Genomic DNA, 20,474 nt, shown 5'->3' with positions numbered 1-20,474 from the left:
CTCCTTGTGAACAATTACCGATAGAAAAAGGGAAGGAGTATGTATGAATGTATGTAAGTTAGTCTAGGTATGTGTAAGCATGTGTATGTGTGTTAGCGTAAATATGTATGTTTGTGTAAGTCTGTACTTTGTGTAAGCCTTTGTGTACATATGTGTACCAATGTGTATGTTGGGGCCAAGGAGCCAGAAGTTGCCAGCCCTCCCCATGAACGTTAGTAAGACATTTTTTGTGGCCTTGTCATAGCTATTTTGTAATTGGGTAAGACATTTTAAGTTGCATTGTGATACAATTATATTCCCAAAGTATTCTGAGAACAAAAAAGTAAGGGGGTACAACATTTATAACTAAAGAAATCAGAAAAACAAAAAACTAGCAGTGACAGGAGAATTGTTCCATGGAGATTCCCTTTTCAGCTCTACGCCTTTGTTAAGGGTGATCTCAGATAACCCTTGAGAAAGACATAGAACTGAAATGTTGGGGAAACTCCATGGAACAGCTCTCCTGTCACTGTGTTATACTTACCTGGTACCCATTCCCACGATTCTCATACTCTGTTAGGTCTGCTGCGTGATGCGGTGGTTCTCAGCTGAGACAGCAGAACCGGGAGTGATGTTTTTAGTACCTTCTATGGGCGCCCCCATTTTGTTTGTGAGTTATGGTATGATGTTCCGGATACTTGTTTGGTGCCAAATTTGAGTATTTAAACCCCTGACTTCAACCTTATGATAACCAATCGTTAAGCTTGTTTGTTGGGTTCGTTGTTTTGGTGATTTGTTAATTTTGACCTTGGCTAGTATTTGACCTCACTTGACCACTGCCTGCCCTGTCCTCTGCTGTTTTGGACTTTGTACCTCACTTCGGATCTGGTTGGATCCTAACCTTGTGTCTTCACCCTTCTCCTGAGTCTGACCTGGCGCCTGATGTATGCTCTGCTTGTATCCTTCTCCTCGTTCTGTCCCTTTGTGTTCAGTCTGTTAACCTGTTCTATCATGCTAATGGTTTTGGTGGGTGCAGCTATGTCCTGGCGGCCGTGGAGTACTCTGGGCTGCAACCCTAGAGGAAAAGAGGTCCTGACTTCACATAGAGGGTCCAGCAGGACTTGTCATAACATGGTGCTTATTTTTCAGTTTTTGGTACTTTTTCATTTTTAGCCCTTGGCTTACTTTATGTATAAGTTTTAGAAGTGTTTTTTTGCTTTAAATATTACTTTTGGAATAAATAGTACATTTTATTTTAATGATTTGTTTTGTGCATGTCTTTTTTGTTTGCTATATATTCTTTCTTGTTGGGGTTACCTTTGGATTGTTTACTGTTTAATCTAATTTATGTATAGGCTATTAGAGTTTGTAGCTAGTATGTGTCTCTTTGCAGGTTATGTAATTTGGCCCACTCTGTTGTTAACCCTGCCTCTTCCTGATCATTGTCTATACCATGTTCTGCAGAAGCTCCGTTCTTCACCACAGAATGGGCAGGTTTGCCATGTGTTTTCTACAAAAACTGCTTTCTACTCAGTTTCCATGCAGTAGGATGATCAATGAGAGGGCTCAATGGTGTCATCACAAATAATTTTATTTTTACATAAAAAATGTGAACAAAAACATTATGTTTCAACATAATCGTATCAGACACACATAATCAAATATATGTTTTATACTAATAACCCCAGTGTCACTATGAACTACCACAGACAAGCAAGTTTCACGTGATTAATCTGTTTACAGTCCGTTATATAAAATGGTTGTTATTTCCAGAAGCTTGTTGGATCAGCTCTGAAAGCTCTAAACATCTGATTCTGTGCTGGACAAAACATGTTTAATTCCAAAGTCTGAAGCTGTCAGATGCCAGCTGCACACTACATAAAGATCTTTGTTTTAGTGATCTATGAATGAATCTCTGTCCGGTGCTTCAGCCGCAAGATATGTTGATTGTGTGTTTATTTGTTAAATAGTGCTACATCAGCAGATATTTGATGGCTATGAAAGTACATTTTATTAAGAACAAAAATGGACAAATATTACTATCCTGTATGTGAGACAGGGCCAACCACTGAATAAGTTATGAGATTTTCACAGAACAAAAGAGTGAGGACAAGACTGAGTGAATGCTTCTTAGCTGCTGTCAAATTCTCTATTTCTATGTTTTTGAATTTGCGACTTGGAACATTGACTTGCCCTTTCAAACTTCCCTCAACTGCCAAGTCCCTCTTTTAATTAAAACAATCACTCAAAACTATTTCAGCAACTGGAAAAAAAGTACAAGCTATAACAAGTTTCAGTAAATCAACTTAATTACATATTGAATGCTTTGTTTTTCATTGCTGGTTAGTCATTTTTGGGTTTTCTGACTAGATCCTCCCATAAATAGTGATATTCAACCTGGGGCAGGTCCAAACAGAGCTGTACCTTGGCATAGGCCGACTAGGCCAGAACTTTATAGGGGGTAGTATAAAAAGCGCCCTCATTGCCTGTTTGGACACCCCTACCCAAAGCCGGCCCTTACGTGGGTCCCAGGGGTTAATTCTGGATAGGGTTGTGGTAAAAGAGAAGTTTGGGCACAAAGAGGGTACTGTTAGGCTGTTTGGGCACAAAGATGGCACTGTATGAATGGCGCAAATCGTGTGTGCTGCCACAAATATTATGCTCACATCATGGACTGACAACAAACTAATTCAACCAATTTGAGCATCTTGTAGCATAGTTGAAATGGTTGAATTTACAGTCTTTGTTATTTTAATTAAGATTATTATGTCTTATCGTTATAGATAAAACATTTGAAATTGTGCACAAAACAACAAAATATACAAGTAGGTACTTGATATCCTTGCCTAATATACAGAAGAAGTGGAACTCAAAGAGGAAAAGGTGGAGCCTAATAAGGAGGGGTGGGGAAAAAAGAGAAGGGTGGAGATTACAGATGAAGAGGTGTGGCCTTGGTAGGAAAGGGTGGGGCACATTAAGATTAGAGAGGGTGTGGGTTTAGTCAGGTCTAGGGATGCACAAAATCTAAATACAACACTGAGTAGAACACAGATTTAGCCTTTAGCCCACAACAACTAGGCTTGCCACCCTGCTGGTAAAACGGAAAGAAAGAAAGAAAGAAAGAAAGAAAGAAAGAAAGAAAGAGAAAAAAAAAATAATGAAGTGATAAGAATAAAGTGAATATATGATGGGGACAGAAAAAACCAGGTATGAGAAAAAAAGCTGGAGAGACCAAGAAAGAAGAAGACAAAACAAAAACAGAGTTGCAGAGTGAAAGGGAAATAGAAGGTGGATGAGGTGACTGGATGGAATGGGCAAGATATTATGGGCGTGAGGGTGCGATGGCTGGTAGGGTTGCCGCCAGCCGGAAAGAAGAGAGAAACCCTAACGAAAGGAGACAGAAGAAGAAGAGGCAAGAGAAAAGGAGACAGGGATGTGAAGTGGTTGGTGGAAAGGGTAGGGAGACATTGAGAGAGAGCAAGTAAGTAACCATGTGAGAGTGTTTGTAAGAGTGCGTGAGAGTGTGAGAGCATGAGTAAGTGAGATAACGAGAGTAAAAAAAAAAAAAGCAACAAAAAATGATGATGATGATGGGAAATGGGAGTTATGCTGTACCACCGTCAATGTCTGGCTCAGCATGTAGTGATGGGAGATATGGCGTACCACCGTCAATGTCTGGCTAATGATGGGAATCATGCCATGATGGCAGAGTTCTAAGTAGCTTAATTAGCGTTTTTTTTTTGCCTTCTTTTGGATCAAGAGTAGGAAGGTTAGGTAGAAGGGTTGAACTTGATGGACTTAGGTCTTTTTTCAACCTTATGTACTATGTAACAATGCTGTACTACCCGCAGGGTCTGGCTTGGTATCTAGTGATAGGAATCATGCTGTATCACCCTCAGTGCCTGGATCACTATATAATAATACGAGTCATGTTGTACCATTGTCTGTGTGTGGTTCACTATATAATGATGGACGTTGTGGTGTAGCACTGTCAGGGAGTATTTGTACCGAGTACCCTCAAGCACAATCTCGTAGGGGCATGTAACATTGAGTTTCTCTGCCCTTTTTGTGGCTCCACCCTCACAGTACCACAATCATGGCCGGTATCTCCCCTCACAGCCCTCTCTCTGCAGAGTCAGGCTGGCAGCCTCTTGTGCTTGCCCAGGATCCAATCAATATTAAAGATGGCCCTGCGTGTAGCAAATTAAATTATATATATATATATATATACCGTATTTGCTTGATTATAAGACAAGGTTTTTTTTCAGAGCAAATGCTCTGAAAAATATCCGTCTAATATTCGTGGTTGTCATATAATCAGACCTCAAATAGAGGTCTGACAACAAGACTAAGATCCAGATTCCCCGCAGTGCTTCAGGGGACCTGGATCCTCCTCTCCAGCAGCCGGTGGAGGTCTATGCGATGCACGCAGACAACCTCCGCTACTGCCAGCACTCTGGGGCTTCTATAACGGAGCACCGGCATCACATGACCTTCCGGTGCTCAACCATAGAAGCCCCGGCGGAAGTACCGGCCAGCAGCAGTGGAGGTTGTCTGCGCACATCGCACAGACCTCCACCGGCTGCCCCCACTAGACACCAGGAAGTCTGACGCACGAGGGACAACTCTAGGGATGCATCGGTAAGCCGGGGCATGTGCAGGGTAAGAGTGGCATGGGAGGTATAATGGTTTTCTGAAGGCAGAGTGGCATGTGCAGGGTAAGACTGGCATGGGGGTATAATGGTTTTCTGGAGGCAGAGTGGCATATAGGTGGTTAAAAGGCATATCAGGGAGGCAGAGTGGCATATAGGGGTGTATAAGGAATATCTGGGGGGCAGAGTGGCATATAGGGGGTTAAAACGCATGGCAGGGTGGCATATAGGGGGTGTAAAAGGAATATCTGGGAGGCAGAGTGGCAAATAGGGGTTTAAAAGGCATGTCAGGGAGGCAGAGTGGCATATAGGGGGTATAAGGCATATAGGGGGGGTATAAGGCATATCTGGGGGCAGATGTGTATAACTGGAGGCAGAGTGGCAAATAAAAGGAAATAAAATGTTTGTATTAAATATGAAAAAATAGTTTACATGTGAATTAATATTTACTAGTAAAACTTTTTTCCTATAGGCTTTTTCTTTTTTTCCTAAATTAATATTCAAATTGTGGGAGGTCGTCTTATAATTGAGCAAATACGGTATATGTATATATATTTATATATATATATATACACACACATATGATCTAGTCAGTAAATACTATTATGTTTTTTACTTGCTTTAAGTTAAATTACAGTGAAGCTTTCATGTTTTACAACATTGTGCTGTTGACACACCAAAGACATTCCAAGTCAGAGCGGTAGATAACTCCTTTTGCACCTGAGGCAAGAATGGAAAATTGTGCCCCACAGCTATTTTTTTTTAGAGGTTAGTTTATTTACACTGCCCTTACACACTGCCTTTACACACATTTACACATACATGCTGCCTTTACACACACCTGCCCATTAACATGCATACACTGGCCTTACACACAACTGCCCATAAACACACACATACACTGCCCTTACACACTGCCTTTACACACACCTGCCCATAAACACACATATACACATACACTGCCTTTACACAACCCTGCCTTTACACACACATATACACACACACCAGCTTACATACAAATACCTATAATGCTCTTGCACACACACACACTGCCAATACACATACACTGCCCATACATACCAGCTTACAAACACACACACACACATATATATACACTGCCTTTATACACACCTGCCCATTAACATGCATATACACATACACTACCCTTTCACACACGTGCCCATAAACACACATATACACATACACTGCCCTCACACACACGTGCCCATAAACACACACACACGTGCCCATACACACACGCTGGCTTACAAACACACACATATATACAACCCTTACACCCCTTTCTCCCCATCTCTTACTTTTCTTATCTTCCATCATCTTCTAGCCTCCATCCTGTCATGGGAGTGCGAGGTCTGTGACCCCAGGCTTCTGCTTTAGTGCTCCCTCATAACTATGCGGCAGCTATTCATGCAGAGCGCTGGGGTGACGTCATATCCCGGCGCTCTGCAAGATGTACCGGCATGTAGTGATTAGGGAGCAGGAAGCCGAGGTCTGAAGTGACAGACCTCGTGCTCCCTAATGTTGGGCTGGTTAGAGGGGGATTGTTATCTCCCCAACCAGCTCTGCTCATCGAGCAGGCATTGCCCACGGGGGCGCCTGATGAGCAGGGTTGGTTGGGGAGAGCACAATCGTGCAGCTGCCTCGGCAACTCCCATGAATACCGACCCAATTTGCTCGCCCCCTCCCCTATAGAAACACTACTTTTTTTTTTAGGGACTTCATAGTGAATCACATTGCTGGCTACCCTCATGGGGGCATGGGGGGCTCCAAAAGGTGGAACCAGCGGGAGAGCATGGGTAGTACTAGACAGGGCTACTAACTACCACCTGGAAAAAGCCCAGCAATCAGCTACCATACCTGATTCCTCCAGGCCACACACCCCCTCTGCCAGGACTAACTCATTTAGGAGACTAGTTTATGAGCACATTGCTGTGGACACCATCACAGATAAAACATTCTGATGGGGGACTGGTGGATTCAAGGATGGACAACCTCACCTCACCTGAAGAGAGGAAACCAATGTGTACCCTGCTGGTGTCTCGTTGCTGATTGGTTCCTTGTTCTTCCTATGGGAATTTAGTGTTAATAACACACTAGTTAACTGGTTTTAATATAAAGGGCCAATCATGGACAATTTCCCCCATCGAGATGGAGGGAGGGTCTATTCCAGCTGCTCGAGTACAGGCATGGTGCGTAGACGAGTGAATGGATTAGTTGGACTGGACGGCCATTGCTTGCATTAATAAAGAACAAGCAGATGATCTGCTTGCAGACCTCAGCGCGCCAATAAGACGATTCTTAATGCTTGTAACGTTTAGCGTCTGCTATGTAAATATTTATATGAAGTGATAAAAGGAAAACGCCCGGCCTTACTGTGTATAAAGTATCAAGCGGCTGGGCTCTGTAATTCTGACCAATCACGGTTCGGGGAGTCTGTGCTTACGACAGACAACCGATGTAGATACGGCGAAGTTTGGGAGAGGTCCCGTCTAAACCATGGAGCTTCTCTCCGCGTCACTGATGTCCCTCTGGAACGGCTGTCTCATAGGACTGGCTTTGCTATGTCTGGCGCTGGTGTTTGATTTTGTGAAGAACAGGAGAAGAGGAGCCCGTTACCCCCCGGGCCCGGTCCCGCTGCCCTTTGTTGGAAATTTGCTTAGTTTGGATTTCAACCGATTTCCAGACAGCCTGGTAAAGGTAGGATAAAATCCCCGTGTATCGCCTCATGTACAAAGCGACTTAAAAAAAAACAGGGAAAAGTACTGTTTCTGGTGAGCCCCGCCACCCGGGAGGCTGCGCCCGCTCCCTCTGCTAAGCCGCAGGGATGCGCTGAGGCAGGCGCCCAACGGGCGTCACGTAACATACGTTACGTGGCCCCTCTATAGTAGTCTGTCCTGCGGCAGGTGTGTGCGCTAGACTGTCACTGTGTTTGTACAGTCTTATAGTCATTAACGTTAAAAGTTTGGGGTCGCTTTTGGGGACATTTCTAGCTAAAACATTGCAAAAGGGTTTTCTAACAATCAGACTTTTAACCTTAAACTTGGATTAGTGAACACAACATGCCACTGGAACACAGGAGTGATGGGAGTGATAAAGGGCCATTGGAACACAGGGGTGATGGGAGTGATAAAGGGCCTCTGAACACCTATAAATATATTCCATAAAAAATCAGCCATTTCCAGCTACAGTAGTCATTTACAACATTAACACCACCTGTGCTGGATTTCTCATCCATGTCATGTTATTTAATGGAAGAAAATGATTTCCTTTCAAACACAAGGAATTTTCTAAGTGATCCCAAACTTTGAATCTGTAGTTTGTGTATATGTGTGTACTTACACATTACACATACAGGACACACTGGAGAAGTTTGGAAAAGCAGATGTCTTGAGGACTAAATACAAAAATACCGTACCAAAGGTTTTTAAGCATGCTTCTGTCTGAAATCAGTCTCTATGATAGCAGATGAAAAGTAAACCTGAAGGGTGGTGTGTGCTATACAACAGCCACCTTCATCACTGAAAGTGACCCAAAAGTCTTTCTACATGATTTGTGACTATTTTATTGTCTATTGCCATAGAGGATAACACATCATTTAGGGGGTCTGTCCCATGTCATTTATATAGTCTGAACATGTCCTAGAAATATGGTAGGTATATGCATTAAAGAACACTGCAGGGCCATGTGCAGGGAATTCTGATGTGTCAGCCACCACACACACACACACAGCTACATAGCCACACAACCCACACTTTACCACACACCACTCTCCGCTACCACACACATCACACTCGGCCATACAAATCACATTGCTACATGCACCACTCTCAGATTCCATATTTACCCTCTGCATCGCCGTTCTTACTGATGAGACATCATATCCTGGCGCTCCATTCTTAAGGGAAGCGAGACACAGTAGGGAACTATGGAGAAATCCTGTGACTTGGCACAAGACTCCATCCCCAGAGTTAATGAGCTGGTTGGGGAGATGAGTGATCTCCCTTTTAACTGTCCTATTGAAGAGGGTCATCAGGCTCCCTGCTGAGCAGGCCCTAGTCAGTCTATGCCACTTCTCACCTCCACACAAATAACACTTTACCACACAGATCGGTTTATCATAAACACGACTGTCACATAAACCATGCTCTACCAAATGCATCAGTCTCTGGCCTGTCAGGGTCAGTGTTCTACGTGCTGCTGCAGTAGCACACATCCAGTTCCCGCTGTCTGCTTTTTTATCTATCCTTACCCGTTTCGTAAACACACTGGTTCTGTTTTAGTTTCGGTGTTCTGTTTTTTTTTATTTTAGGGTTAGTGTTAGGACCTTCCTGGTGTGAAGTGGTGACAAGCTTACATCTCATGGCCATCCAGTAAACTAAACCTTCACAAGTTTGCATTGGTGACAGGTCCTAGAACTAGCCTGTATGTTTCATTTGTATCCTTGTTTTGCCTAATGCTTGCCTATAATCTCTGTCCTCTGCTCCTGTTTGCCACGCCTGCTTGTCACCTGGATCTGCCTATGTACCTGTGCCACCAGACCAAACCAGACACAGATCCTGCAGGTATGGTTTGCCTATTTCTTTGGCTTTGTACTGGACGCCTGCCACTGCATACCTCTGTACATACTGGACTCCTTCTCTTGACTGCTGACCCCTGTGGGTGGTGACACAGTACCACACGCTACCGTCACACACACAAACCATTCTCACCTGCACCCACCGCACTTTACCACACACCACTCCCAACTACACAGATCACACTTTACCAAATACAGCACTTTCAGACACATTATGTTTTAGTTTAATATGGAATAAAAAAGGGATAATGTTCATAGATTCAGGGACCTTAGCATAGTCCTCCAGGTCAAAGTCATCTTTTTTGATAGTTTTTATTACGCCGTTAAATTGTGCATATTCAAGATTAAGTAAAAATTATACAAAAACCCAGCCAAATCCATTCGCCGGCAAAACAAAGCAAATTTAGCGCTCTCTGCCTAATGTATCGCTCTGTCTAAGTCTGTCACCTTTGAATATATGTATTTGAATAAATTCTCGGCGCTATATAAATTAATAATAATGTAAGACGGTAAACGCAGAAGCCGCAATTGAAGATAGCAAAGTTTCTTCAAATGCAGCTCTCCCCTCCCAGCTACCTGGAGAGGTATGCGAGACACTGACCATTACCTGCTCTAACCTTTTTAAACCAATTTATTTAATTGGCTTAGAATGTGGTTAATGAATACTACCTGACCTGTGTTATATGGATGTGTACCCTGGTGGGAAATTTTGTTTTCTGGGTGAGACCTTGTAGAGGATACAAACTACCGTATTTGCTCGATTATAAGATGAGGTTTTTTACAGAGCAAATGCTCTGAAAAATACCCCTCGTCTTATAATCGAGGTCGTCTTATAATCAGACCTCATTCTGCTGGGGCCAGGCTGCTTACCGGGCTTTGGTCGCGAGCAGCATGGCTGCTACTAGCAGCAGGAGAACAGGAAGCTAGCACAGTCCTCACATAACTCTGCCTCCCCCTCCTTCCTCTGGGGGCGGGGCCAGAGAAGTTGCTTGCACAGCCGGACCCCTGCAGAAGTCTGCGAGTGGGAGATCTGCAGTTCAGGTAAGGGGGTGGGGGAAGGGTTTTTGCGCAAGTATGGAATGAATGCGTATTTAAATGTTTGTGAATGAGTGTGTGTGTGTGATAGCATGGATGTGTAAGGTGGGTGGTGGTAGCATGGCATAGGGAGGCTGTAATCACACTACTATCATCCCCAGGTTCCAGCATGTACTGGCTGCCTTGGATTGATAGGAGTGTGATTGCTGTTAGCAGTAATATATATATATATATATATATATATATATATATATATATATATATATATATACCTCCAGAAATGCATTTTAACCCCCTATATGCCACTCAGCCCCATGATATGCCTTTTAACCCCCTATATGCCAGAGTGGCATATAGGGGTATAAGGCATATCATGGGGCAGAGGGGCATATAGGGGGTTAAAAGGCATATCAAGGGGCAGAGTGGCAAATAGGGAGGTATAAGGCATTTCTGGGGGCAGAGGGGCATATAGAGGGTTAAAAGGCACATCATGGGGCAGAGTGGCAAATAGGGGGGTATAAGGCATTTCTGGGGGCAGAGTGGCAAGCCTGGGGGCAGATGTGCATAACTGGGGGGGGCAGGTTGGCAAATAAAAGGAAATAAAAAATATATATTTTTCTCAATCATAGCTTTTATTAAATATGAAAATTAGTTTACATGAATTAATATTTACTAGTAAAACTTTTTTCCTATAGGGTGGTCTTATATTCAGGCTTTTTGTTTTTTTCCTAAATTAATATTTTGATTTTGGGGGGTCGTCTTATAATCAGGGTCGTCTTATAATCGAGCAAATACTGTATTTAGTAATCTAGGTCTTAATCACCCTCCATCAATAACCAATTCTCTTACACTGCGAAAACATGAACATTTGAATAATTAACACAATAAAACAAATTGTTTTTGTTATTACAGTTGAGAAGAAAATATGGGAATATATTCAGTTTGCAGATGTTTTCAGAGAAGGTTGTGGTATTAAATAACTACGACACTATTAAAGAGGCGCTTATCACCAAATCAGAGGATACATCTGATAGACCCCCAACTCCTATTTTTGATCATCTTGGATTTAATAATGGTAAGTTTTAAGCCGTATGAAACCTAAAGTACACAGTTACTTTACATTCTTGATCATTAAAGACTCCATAGGCATTAGGCTTAGCTGTACTCATTGGCAACATGGGCCACTTTCCAAGAGCACCCAATTTTTAAGACTCCAGTCCTCATGCAAACGTTTGAGGCTAAGGGACCTTAGCCCTGCTGGTCTAGTAGAAGACAAAGACTATAGCTCAGCTGCTGCCGCCTCCATTACTGCGCTTATCTTTCTCAATAATGTGTAACAAAAAAATTCCAACAGCAAAGTGACTGATGATGCCATCTGACCCAAGATCCAGGTGTATAATTATCTGTGATTAGACACATCACATTACCTAACAGGTTGTACATTACAAGTGCAATATGAATAGTCTACACAGTCCTAGCCTTTAAACGTTTCACTTTTGCTGCCAAACATACATCTCGCCCAAGCAGAAGATGACAAAACAGTGCACATCAAGGTAGATATCATTTGTCAGTGTTTAATGGTGTTAACGTAGAAAACACCAGGGACAACAATAGGTGGCTTTAAATGCAGATTTTCAAGATTTCTTGGTAGATATAATGCGCAAAAAAGACTCTACATTCCCAATATTTGTATTAAAGCAGATATTTTAACATTTTCTCCAGGCACATGTGATACAAACCTTTAGAGACCAAAGAGGTGATGGTGGTTGTTGTTTTGAATTCTCAAGAGATATAATACTTTGTTATCCTTAAAACGTTTTTAGTTTTTGAACATTGTCCACGAAGAACGTTTTCTGTAATAATTGGTAACTATTACGATTTATGTGGAAGAAGCACAGCTAGAAAGAGTCTCTGCTGATGTCGGGGCAAAATGACAATGGTGTATACCCTTCGCTCCAGAAATTCATCACAAAAGTGGCAACTAAACTTAAAAAAGGAGACCAAAATGCTCTATTTGTGGCTGTATTTTCCCCAAATATAAATATATAGATATTCAGTTAATAAAATACGTAAAAACCGCTATAAGCGCTCCCTGACCCTACACTTTCTGAACGCGGCCAGGGCCCTGATTCCTCAGCTCTGGAGGTCGCGTTCCACACCTCCGATTGGGATTTGGTTGCGGAAGGTTAATTTTCTTTGTCATATGGAGTCCCTGGTCATGGCTTCTAGGGGCTTGTCGCATAAGCATGAACTGCGTTGGTTTCACTGGAAGTCCTTCCTCCTATCTCCGCGGTTTCCTGCCATAGTGGGTATTGATGTCCCGTTGTCGCTATGAGGGCTCTGCTCTCCCTACTTCGCACATGCACGCTCTCCTACACTATTGGTTTTTTCTCCCCTTATTGTTTTTGTCTTCTCCTTTAATTTTTGACATTACTGTCGATACCGCTCACGTTTCGATGTTTGCCGTTTGATTGTTTTGATTTTTACCTCTCAATTCTGTGTTTCCACGCGCTGAGGCGGTGTGCACACGTTTATTGCCAGTATTTACTTGATTCTCACAGGCTTTTGCATCTACTGCGTTTGCTGCCTCAATTGAACCACATTTTATGCAACTTACTTGGTGTCACCCTGTCGCTCGGGTTATGGGTACTTTGTATCGTATGCATTTATGCCGCTGGCCCTTTACTGTGGTTTCCAGTCGTGTTTTGTACACCTCGATTTTTCTGTACCTCTGTTTCTCTTATGCTCCTTCATTTTGTGACTGTGTGCCATTGTGGTTCTCTTTGCAATAAACGGAATTGATAAAAAATAAAATACGTAAAAAGTATATAAAATTTTCCCAATGTTATACAATGGACTGATTCATGTGGACAGAGAATAGGCAGGCAGTGGGCATAGACTAATCCTGCTCACTTGCCTGGGGAAAGAAGAAACTGAACTAGACAAACAGAATGAGACGTTTAAAACATGTATGTGATAAGATGACCGTAGATATATAAGAAAACAAATAAGTTCACATATAAGTGAGAATAATGGGAAAATTGATGTTAATAATGGGAAAAAATGTTATTGCTTCCATCCAGGCATTGTTTTTAGTAACTACACTCAACATTGGAAAGCACGGCGAAGGTTTGCCCTACACACGCTCAGGGATTTCGGCATGGGGAAGAAGACTATTGAAGAACGAGTGAGAGAGGAAGCTGGTTATCTCTGCTCTGCTTTCCAAGCCGAAGAAGGTGAGACAAAAAGAAAAAAATGGGGTTTATGTATAACGAGTAATTGTAATGCAGTTTAAAATGTGGCTGCCTTCTATTGGCAACCAATGGAATGGTACTCTTGATGTGTGTGTCTGGGTGTCGGTGATCACTTGTCAGCTAGAACCAGTTTTTATACATAATCTCAATAATGCCTTTGTTGCTTGAAATACATGTAGTAATGACAGGTAGTTCCCCTAGTGGCAAGGAGCCCCCACTTGCTGCAGTGTAAATTATGTGTTTGCATAAGGAGTTTTTCAGAGACACAGAAGGACTCCGTTACGGGAGTATGATCAGTTATGGCTGCTTCTACTTCCTGGTATCCGAGTCTGTTTGGAGCTTTCCATTCCCAGGCTGAATTGAGCTATGAATGTCTGTGAATGAGTACTTGTAGAAGGGAAATGGTTTTACTTTGAACAGATTTCCATAAACACCAGATACTTATAAAGTGTCATCACGCCATCATTTTAGTGGGGTATATCACTCCTAATGCTGTTGACTATCCCCAGGACATGCTTTCGACCCATATCTCCTGCTTAATAATGCTGTGAGCAATGTTATCTGTTCCATTATTTTCGGGGATCGCTTCGATTACAATGATAAAACATTCCAGAGGATAATTTACCTGTTAAAAGAGATGTTTCAACTGGAGACTGGACTCCTGCCTCAGGTGACGTATGGAAACCTTCTTTGATTTATGTATATTTTTTTGTCCCATGGTAGTGATGTAGAATTTGATGGCAGATAAGAACTATTTGGCCCATATAGTCTGGCCATTTTTTCCTGAGCTTCAGGATAGCCATACGCCTCTGAATTTGTTTCTACCACTTTTGGTGGAAGGCTGTTCTATTTATCTACAGCCCCCTAAGTAAAATAAAACTTGATATCTTGCTTGTTTTCAATGTGTTTATTCTTTCAGGTGTATAAAGTTTTCCCTTGGCTTCTGAACACGCCCGGGCCTCACCAAAAGCTCTTCACTGTTCAAAAAATGTATATGGACTCCATAAGTGTTATCATCAAGAAACACAAGGAAACATGGGATCCAGCTGTCAAAAGGGACTTCATTGATGCATTTTTGGAGGAAATGGAAAAAGTATGTGAAAGTATTATATTTATTTACAATTTTGCAATACAGGAATACGACTGCAGCTCCAAAATGTTCTCACAATGGAACTTCATATATTTTTTGCTCATTCCTTTATCAGTAACCGGCTGTTCCTGAAACTCTAAAACGCATTCATGTTGCTACAGCCATTTTTAAAGTTAAATATGAACGCCAATAATGAACCTTTTACATGACAATATTTTACAGTTTTCTGTTCCTGTAAAACATACCTCTGCCTATTTTGACATTTAGTGTAATAGAAAATTTAAGAACAGAATAACACTACTAAAGTAGATCAATATGGAATGGTACCGAAACAATTTGGTTTCTCTGATTTTAATCAAATGTAGGGAAATAGATAAAATAAACTGTACAAAGTTAACCGAAATTTGCAGGTCATGTAAACAAGCAATAAACTATATATATATATTAAACTGTATTACTTTAAACTTATGAAAAAGTAATATAATTAACTAAAACAGTAGTAACGTCATTTACACATATCATCTGTTATAGGGATAATTCCACCTTAATGTAAAGTTATGTTTTATTTGTGAATTCAGATTGAACAGTGAACTTCCCCAAAAATAAAAATGTTTAAATAAAATGAAATCCTAGTACTTAGTGTTTGCAATTAAATTTTGTCTCTTTGTCCGGCCAGACTAAAGGTGACCCCCAAAGTAGTTTCAATGACGTTTCACTCCTTTCAACAATTTCTGATCTTTTTGTTGGTGGGACAGAAACTACCTCCAACACACTGCGATGGGCCCTCTTGATGATGCTTCTCCATCCTCATATCCAGAGTAAGTTTTCACATGGTCTAGATTTTGCCTATAAATCGATCTCATTCAAGTATGCCAAAATCTAGTTTTATTATATTAACAGTATCATGTTTTAATGTTATGTAGATCGCGTTCACAAAGAAATAGACCAAGTGATTGGCCCTGATAAAATACCAACAATGGAAGATCATTTGAATATGCACTACACTAATGCTGTTGTCCATGAAGTCCAGCGGTATGGAAATATATTGCCAACAGCTATTTTCCATATGACACAAGCAGACACCAAAATAAAAGGCTTTGATATACCCAAGGTATGAGAGAATGGATTCAAAGGAGGATGCATTTTGTAATACATTTCATAAGTATCTAAGGGGGAAGTGCATCATGTGGGACAAGGTTAGAGGGAGGCAACAGTGCTTTTTTTTAGGTATTGAAGCAAGAAAAAGCGCCAACAATTTACACAGCGATTCTTGCCATGCCCCTTAAATATATGTATTGTAAGACTAGAATTGACAAGACCCACCGATACATAAGGTGGAGAGAGAGCTCTGCTTGCAACCTTACAATCTTGAGGGAATGGGGTGAGGGCAACCATACGGAACATAGAAAGGTGAGAGGTATATACAATTGAGTGTATAGTTACAAATGTTTGTAATTTATTTTTGAATATAGAGAAACTGGAAGTTTTTACCGTTAACCAACATTTTGGGTATCCAAATTGGGACACCTGTGTTGAGGTTTGTGGAAACAGTTGGCTTGGAGCAGAGCTGGCATTTGAAAGTGAAATCTTCACCCCATGTATGGAGAGGGTAACAAGATTAATAAGATGAGAGAAACCAAGGTAGCTTTGAAATGCACTACGTTTGGATGCGGTGGCAGAAAGTATTGTGGAGGGTTTCAAGAATAAACCTGATCGTGTTTTGGTAAGAAAGTTGTTGAGCCAGGGTTTAGTGTCACTGCCCATGGAGCCCTGAAGGATTATTTTCACACTCCTGGGTAAAACTGGCATGTGCTTAAAATGTGTTTTAATTTTTTGGCCACTCTTTGGAGAGAAGAGAACTCATTAAACCTTTTTATTCCTCATTTGTGGCTACAATTGATTTGCTTCTTTTAAAGCATTACTATCTATGGTTAAAAAAGGGAAAACTTTGAAAGTAATAAAAATGTACAATGCAGTTTTGTGTACTTAAATGCAAATGCACTTCCATGGAAGTCTTAACTTTGTCTTAACTCAGAATGAAATAGAAGTTATATAGAGATCCACCAGGTTTTTGGTCCATTAATTTTCGACTCAATTCAGGGGGGGTTCCTACTTGCTGTGGCACATTCAATGTCTACCTACCTTCTCCTCCACTCGGCTTCTCTGGTACCCCGCTTGTCCCAGCTCTCTGCAGCGTTATCTGGGCCTGGTGTAGTAGTTCTGCGAACCCTCGGAGCACATCACGAGGGCAACCTTAACCTCTCAACTGATTGAGGGAAAGGGGCTATGTTCTGACGCTCTACCCTTCACCTTGTCGCTGAACTACTTCACCAGGCTTGAGTAGCGTTGCAGAGACCTGAAAAAAAAAAAGGGCCACTGGAGAAGACTGAAGACCTGGAGATGGTAATGAGACTCAGAGAGCATGTAAAAAACCTCAATGAAATGCAAACAACGAAAATTCAACTTGCTTTTGATTATTTCATTGGAGCCCAGGCTCATTTTCAGACATTCCTACAAATTGCTGAAATTTGAAGGCAAACTTTGTTAAAAATTACAATACCTACAATATAGCGTGAAGTCACTTACACATTTCCTTGTTTTTGAAAGAAAAGCACATTTTGTCCATTAAAATAACATAATGTATCGGAAATGACTATTGTAGCTGGAAATAGAATAGAAATATCGCCACACCCACCTGGGGGACGCCAAAAAAATAATGTTTGCACCCAGGATTCAGTGACCCTAAGGTTGGCTTTGTGTGTTTCATAATGTTAGCCCAACATCTGATGACTCAGTATCAGACTGTCTAATAGGATCGATGCAAATCATTCTTCACATGTTACTTCTGTGGACATCTCGCCTCATCTTTCTCTCTGCCGCCCCCTCCATTCATCCATGGCACTTTTTCTTTCTTTCTATTCTAGTTTTGTCAAACACCTTGAACGTTTGTATTGTATGCAGCACTGTGTAAATCAAGGTAGTTCGTGGTCTTTAAGGTTTGTGTGAAAATGTATTAATTGTAGAACCCAACTGAATCACTGAAGATCTCCATTTTCCATCAATTTCATTAGTGGTCTCAGTCTAGAATCCACAGTCACATGAGTCAGGGAGGTAAATCTCTAACCATGCATTTTTTCCTCCACCGTTACACAAATGAAGGTTTAGAAGGCTTGCTGAATCAAGCCCAAGTTCACTGATACAGGCAAAACAATAAACGTATTTTATTTTCCCTGCAGGGAACAACAATCATACCCAACTTGACGTCGGTTTTAAAGGATGAAGACATTTGGGAGAAGCCATATCAGTTTTATCCAGAGCATTTTCTGGATGCACAAGGAAATTTTTTTAAAAGAGACGAGTTCATTCCATTTTCTGCAGGTATAGTAAATATTTCATCATGGTGTAAAATGATGGACACTTAGGGAGTCAATGTTGTTGTGATAAACACTGTGGGTACCCTAAAGGAAAAAATTACAGCTAAACATGAGCACCACAAAATTGTTAGTAGCCTTGATGACCCAAAGGTTTAAAAAACAAAAAACAAAAAAAAACACAGCCTGGTCTTTAAGAGGTTAAACCTTCACTTCCAGTTCAGCTTTGCCTTTGGATGGCCTGGTTTCCGATATTGATTATTGTGTTCTGGCTTTATACCTGTTTATTCTGACCCAGCTTGACCTGGTTTGTTTTTCCTCCGGTGAACCGACCTTGGTGTACCGACCTTGTTTTTAAGGTTATTGCTGAATATCATTTGTCACAACCTTCTGTGTGACAAATAAGTGGGAAGCAATGTTCAATCTTCCTATCTTCTCCTGTCCAACAGGTCGGCGTATATGTCTTGGGGAGCAATTAGCCAGAATGGAGCTATTCATCATCTTTACGTCTCTTCTCCAAAAGTTTGAATTCTGCATTCCACCAAAGCAGCCTCCACCTCGGGATGACCCAATGTATATGTTTAATTTTACCCCACAGCCATTCCAAGTCTGTGCTAAAGTGCGCTAAACCCTGAGAAACATGATCACAACAATATCAATGCACTTTTTATTTTTCCTTTAAATTTGCTCTGATGCATTGTAAAAAGGTATTACAACTAAATACAGTTAATACAACGAATAGTTTGAAGCTACGTACTTTTGTAAAACCGTGAGATGGATATTGTCACGACATAACCTAATGATGGAATTGTGTGGGTTCTATTGTACAGCTATCCCTAAAATCTTTTTCGCTGTACACTTGTGTGAAAACATGCTTTCTGTATCTAGATATTGCAGCGGGGAATAACATTTTAATTTTCTTAAATAAGAAACATTTATAGTTTCCACATTTATGAACATATTAAAGATTATAATCTTTGTATTGGAAAATGCTAGATGATGTGATTTATAATCATGAAAATGCCAGTAATAGGTAGTGAGAGCTACAATTTAATGGTCTCTTACTGTGAATGATCCCAGCAGCATTTGAGTCCATGCTATATGAGATGATGTGTAACAGGATCCTGCATGTTGAGTCTATTCACTAAAGAGGGAGTTTGCATGAGAACGTTTAAATTGCCTGATCTCACTCTGCAGAACAGAAGCCAAACCCCAGTGAGATTCTCATGCAAGATAGGCTAACCTAGCCCTGTAAAATGCATTGTCAAATCAGTGAGGTTACATAAATGGGGTCAAATCCACTTGACCATATGCTATCTTGAAATATAAAATTGTATTCTTTTTTGTAAGCAGTGCAGTATATTGATCTGCTAAAAAACATGTACACGATTTTAAGCTACATCTGTTATAATTTAACCAATTAATTTCTTGATAAATGCTCCTGCTTTATTTTAGGCTCTTCATTCTCAAATCCAAAATTAAGGAAATATGTTTGACTATATAATTAAGACAGTTGCTACAGAAGGTTATCTGAATATATCATCTTATAACTTTATAGCTTTGTTATGACTTTTTTGCTGCTCCTTAGTTTTATGGTACTTTGCATGATATTGTATACATGTTTTCCTTACTGTATTATGTGTGATTAAATGGTGATCTGTTTCTCTTACCCGAGTTTTGTCTAAAGGCTGTCCTGTACAGCGGGCAATTACTTTCAAGGCATACATGTATAAAGTGGATATGGAGGCAAAATGTGATCATTGTTGACCTTATTTGCATGCACCTACCCAGAATCCCTTGTGGTTGCGGCAGCACCATGAGATTTTTGAGGAGAAAACAAGCCTTCTGGCTTGTCTGGTGTCTCTAGATGAGTGTTTAATAATGCTTCTACTACCCCCTTAAGCATAACCTTAAATTAGATGCCTGCTCAGGTACAGTCTGGCACAGATGTCAATGTTTTATTTCTTCAGAGATTTACCTAGTTACCAAAAATTCACAAAAACATATTCATGACATGCAAATTGCCAAACTGTGGAATGCTCTACTCAATTTGACGAGTGATATAGGGGCGTTATAACCAGACACAGTGTATCAGTTTTTAAGATGCTTGTCATTGTCATGATCGTACTGGAATAGGACTCCTTATGCATACAAGGAACAGCTCAGAAGGAATAAACCAGGTCAGGATTTCAGAAATCGGCAACAAGATATTTGGAAATGGTCCCAGAAAACTACCACCAAAGGACAAACTGAAAAGAGCTCTCTTTAAATAAAGTGAGATGGCTGAGGTTACGGAGGGGTCACCAATCACATTCTCTGACCTCTTTGTGAGATGTCAGTGCAGAGGACCTCTGTGATCAAGCAGGTTTTAAGGCTTCACAGTCCTAAAAAAATTGGTTCCACAGGAAAAAACCTAGTTCTGATGACCCCGACCAGGTTGTCACCCTTTGTAGCTTTCTGTGTCACCTAATTGCTAGGCCCAGCAATGCAGAGAAC

General features: G+C 41.0%; 1 protein-coding gene across 1 annotated transcript; it reads left to right on the top strand.

Moving 5' to 3' along the window:
• The first annotated feature begins 7,082 nt into the window (after nt 1-7,082).
• LOC128497470 (cytochrome P450 2D20-like) lies at nt 7,083-19,730 on the top strand. The gene is made up of 10 exons (XM_053467562.1): nt 7,083-7,349; nt 11,176-11,338; nt 13,347-13,499; nt 14,027-14,187; nt 14,437-14,610; nt 15,284-15,425; nt 15,531-15,718; nt 17,844-17,985; nt 18,428-18,617; nt 19,248-19,730. The coding sequence occupies exons 1-9, from the start codon at nt 7,149-7,151 to the stop codon at nt 18,604-18,606; spliced, it is 1,503 nt and encodes a 500-aa protein (XP_053323537.1). The 5' UTR covers nt 7,083-7,148; the 3' UTR covers nt 18,607-18,617; nt 19,248-19,730.
• Nucleotides 19,731-20,474: the final 744 nt, after the last annotated feature.

This window comes from Spea bombifrons, chromosome 5 (genome assembly GCF_027358695.1).
Source record: "Spea bombifrons isolate aSpeBom1 chromosome 5, aSpeBom1.2.pri, whole genome shotgun sequence".
In the NCBI taxonomy this organism is placed as follows: Eukaryota; Metazoa; Chordata; class Amphibia; order Anura; family Pelobatidae; genus Spea; species Spea bombifrons.
The sequence above is the reverse complement of the archived record's forward strand: the minus strand, read 5'-3'. Positions and strand labels throughout refer to the sequence as shown.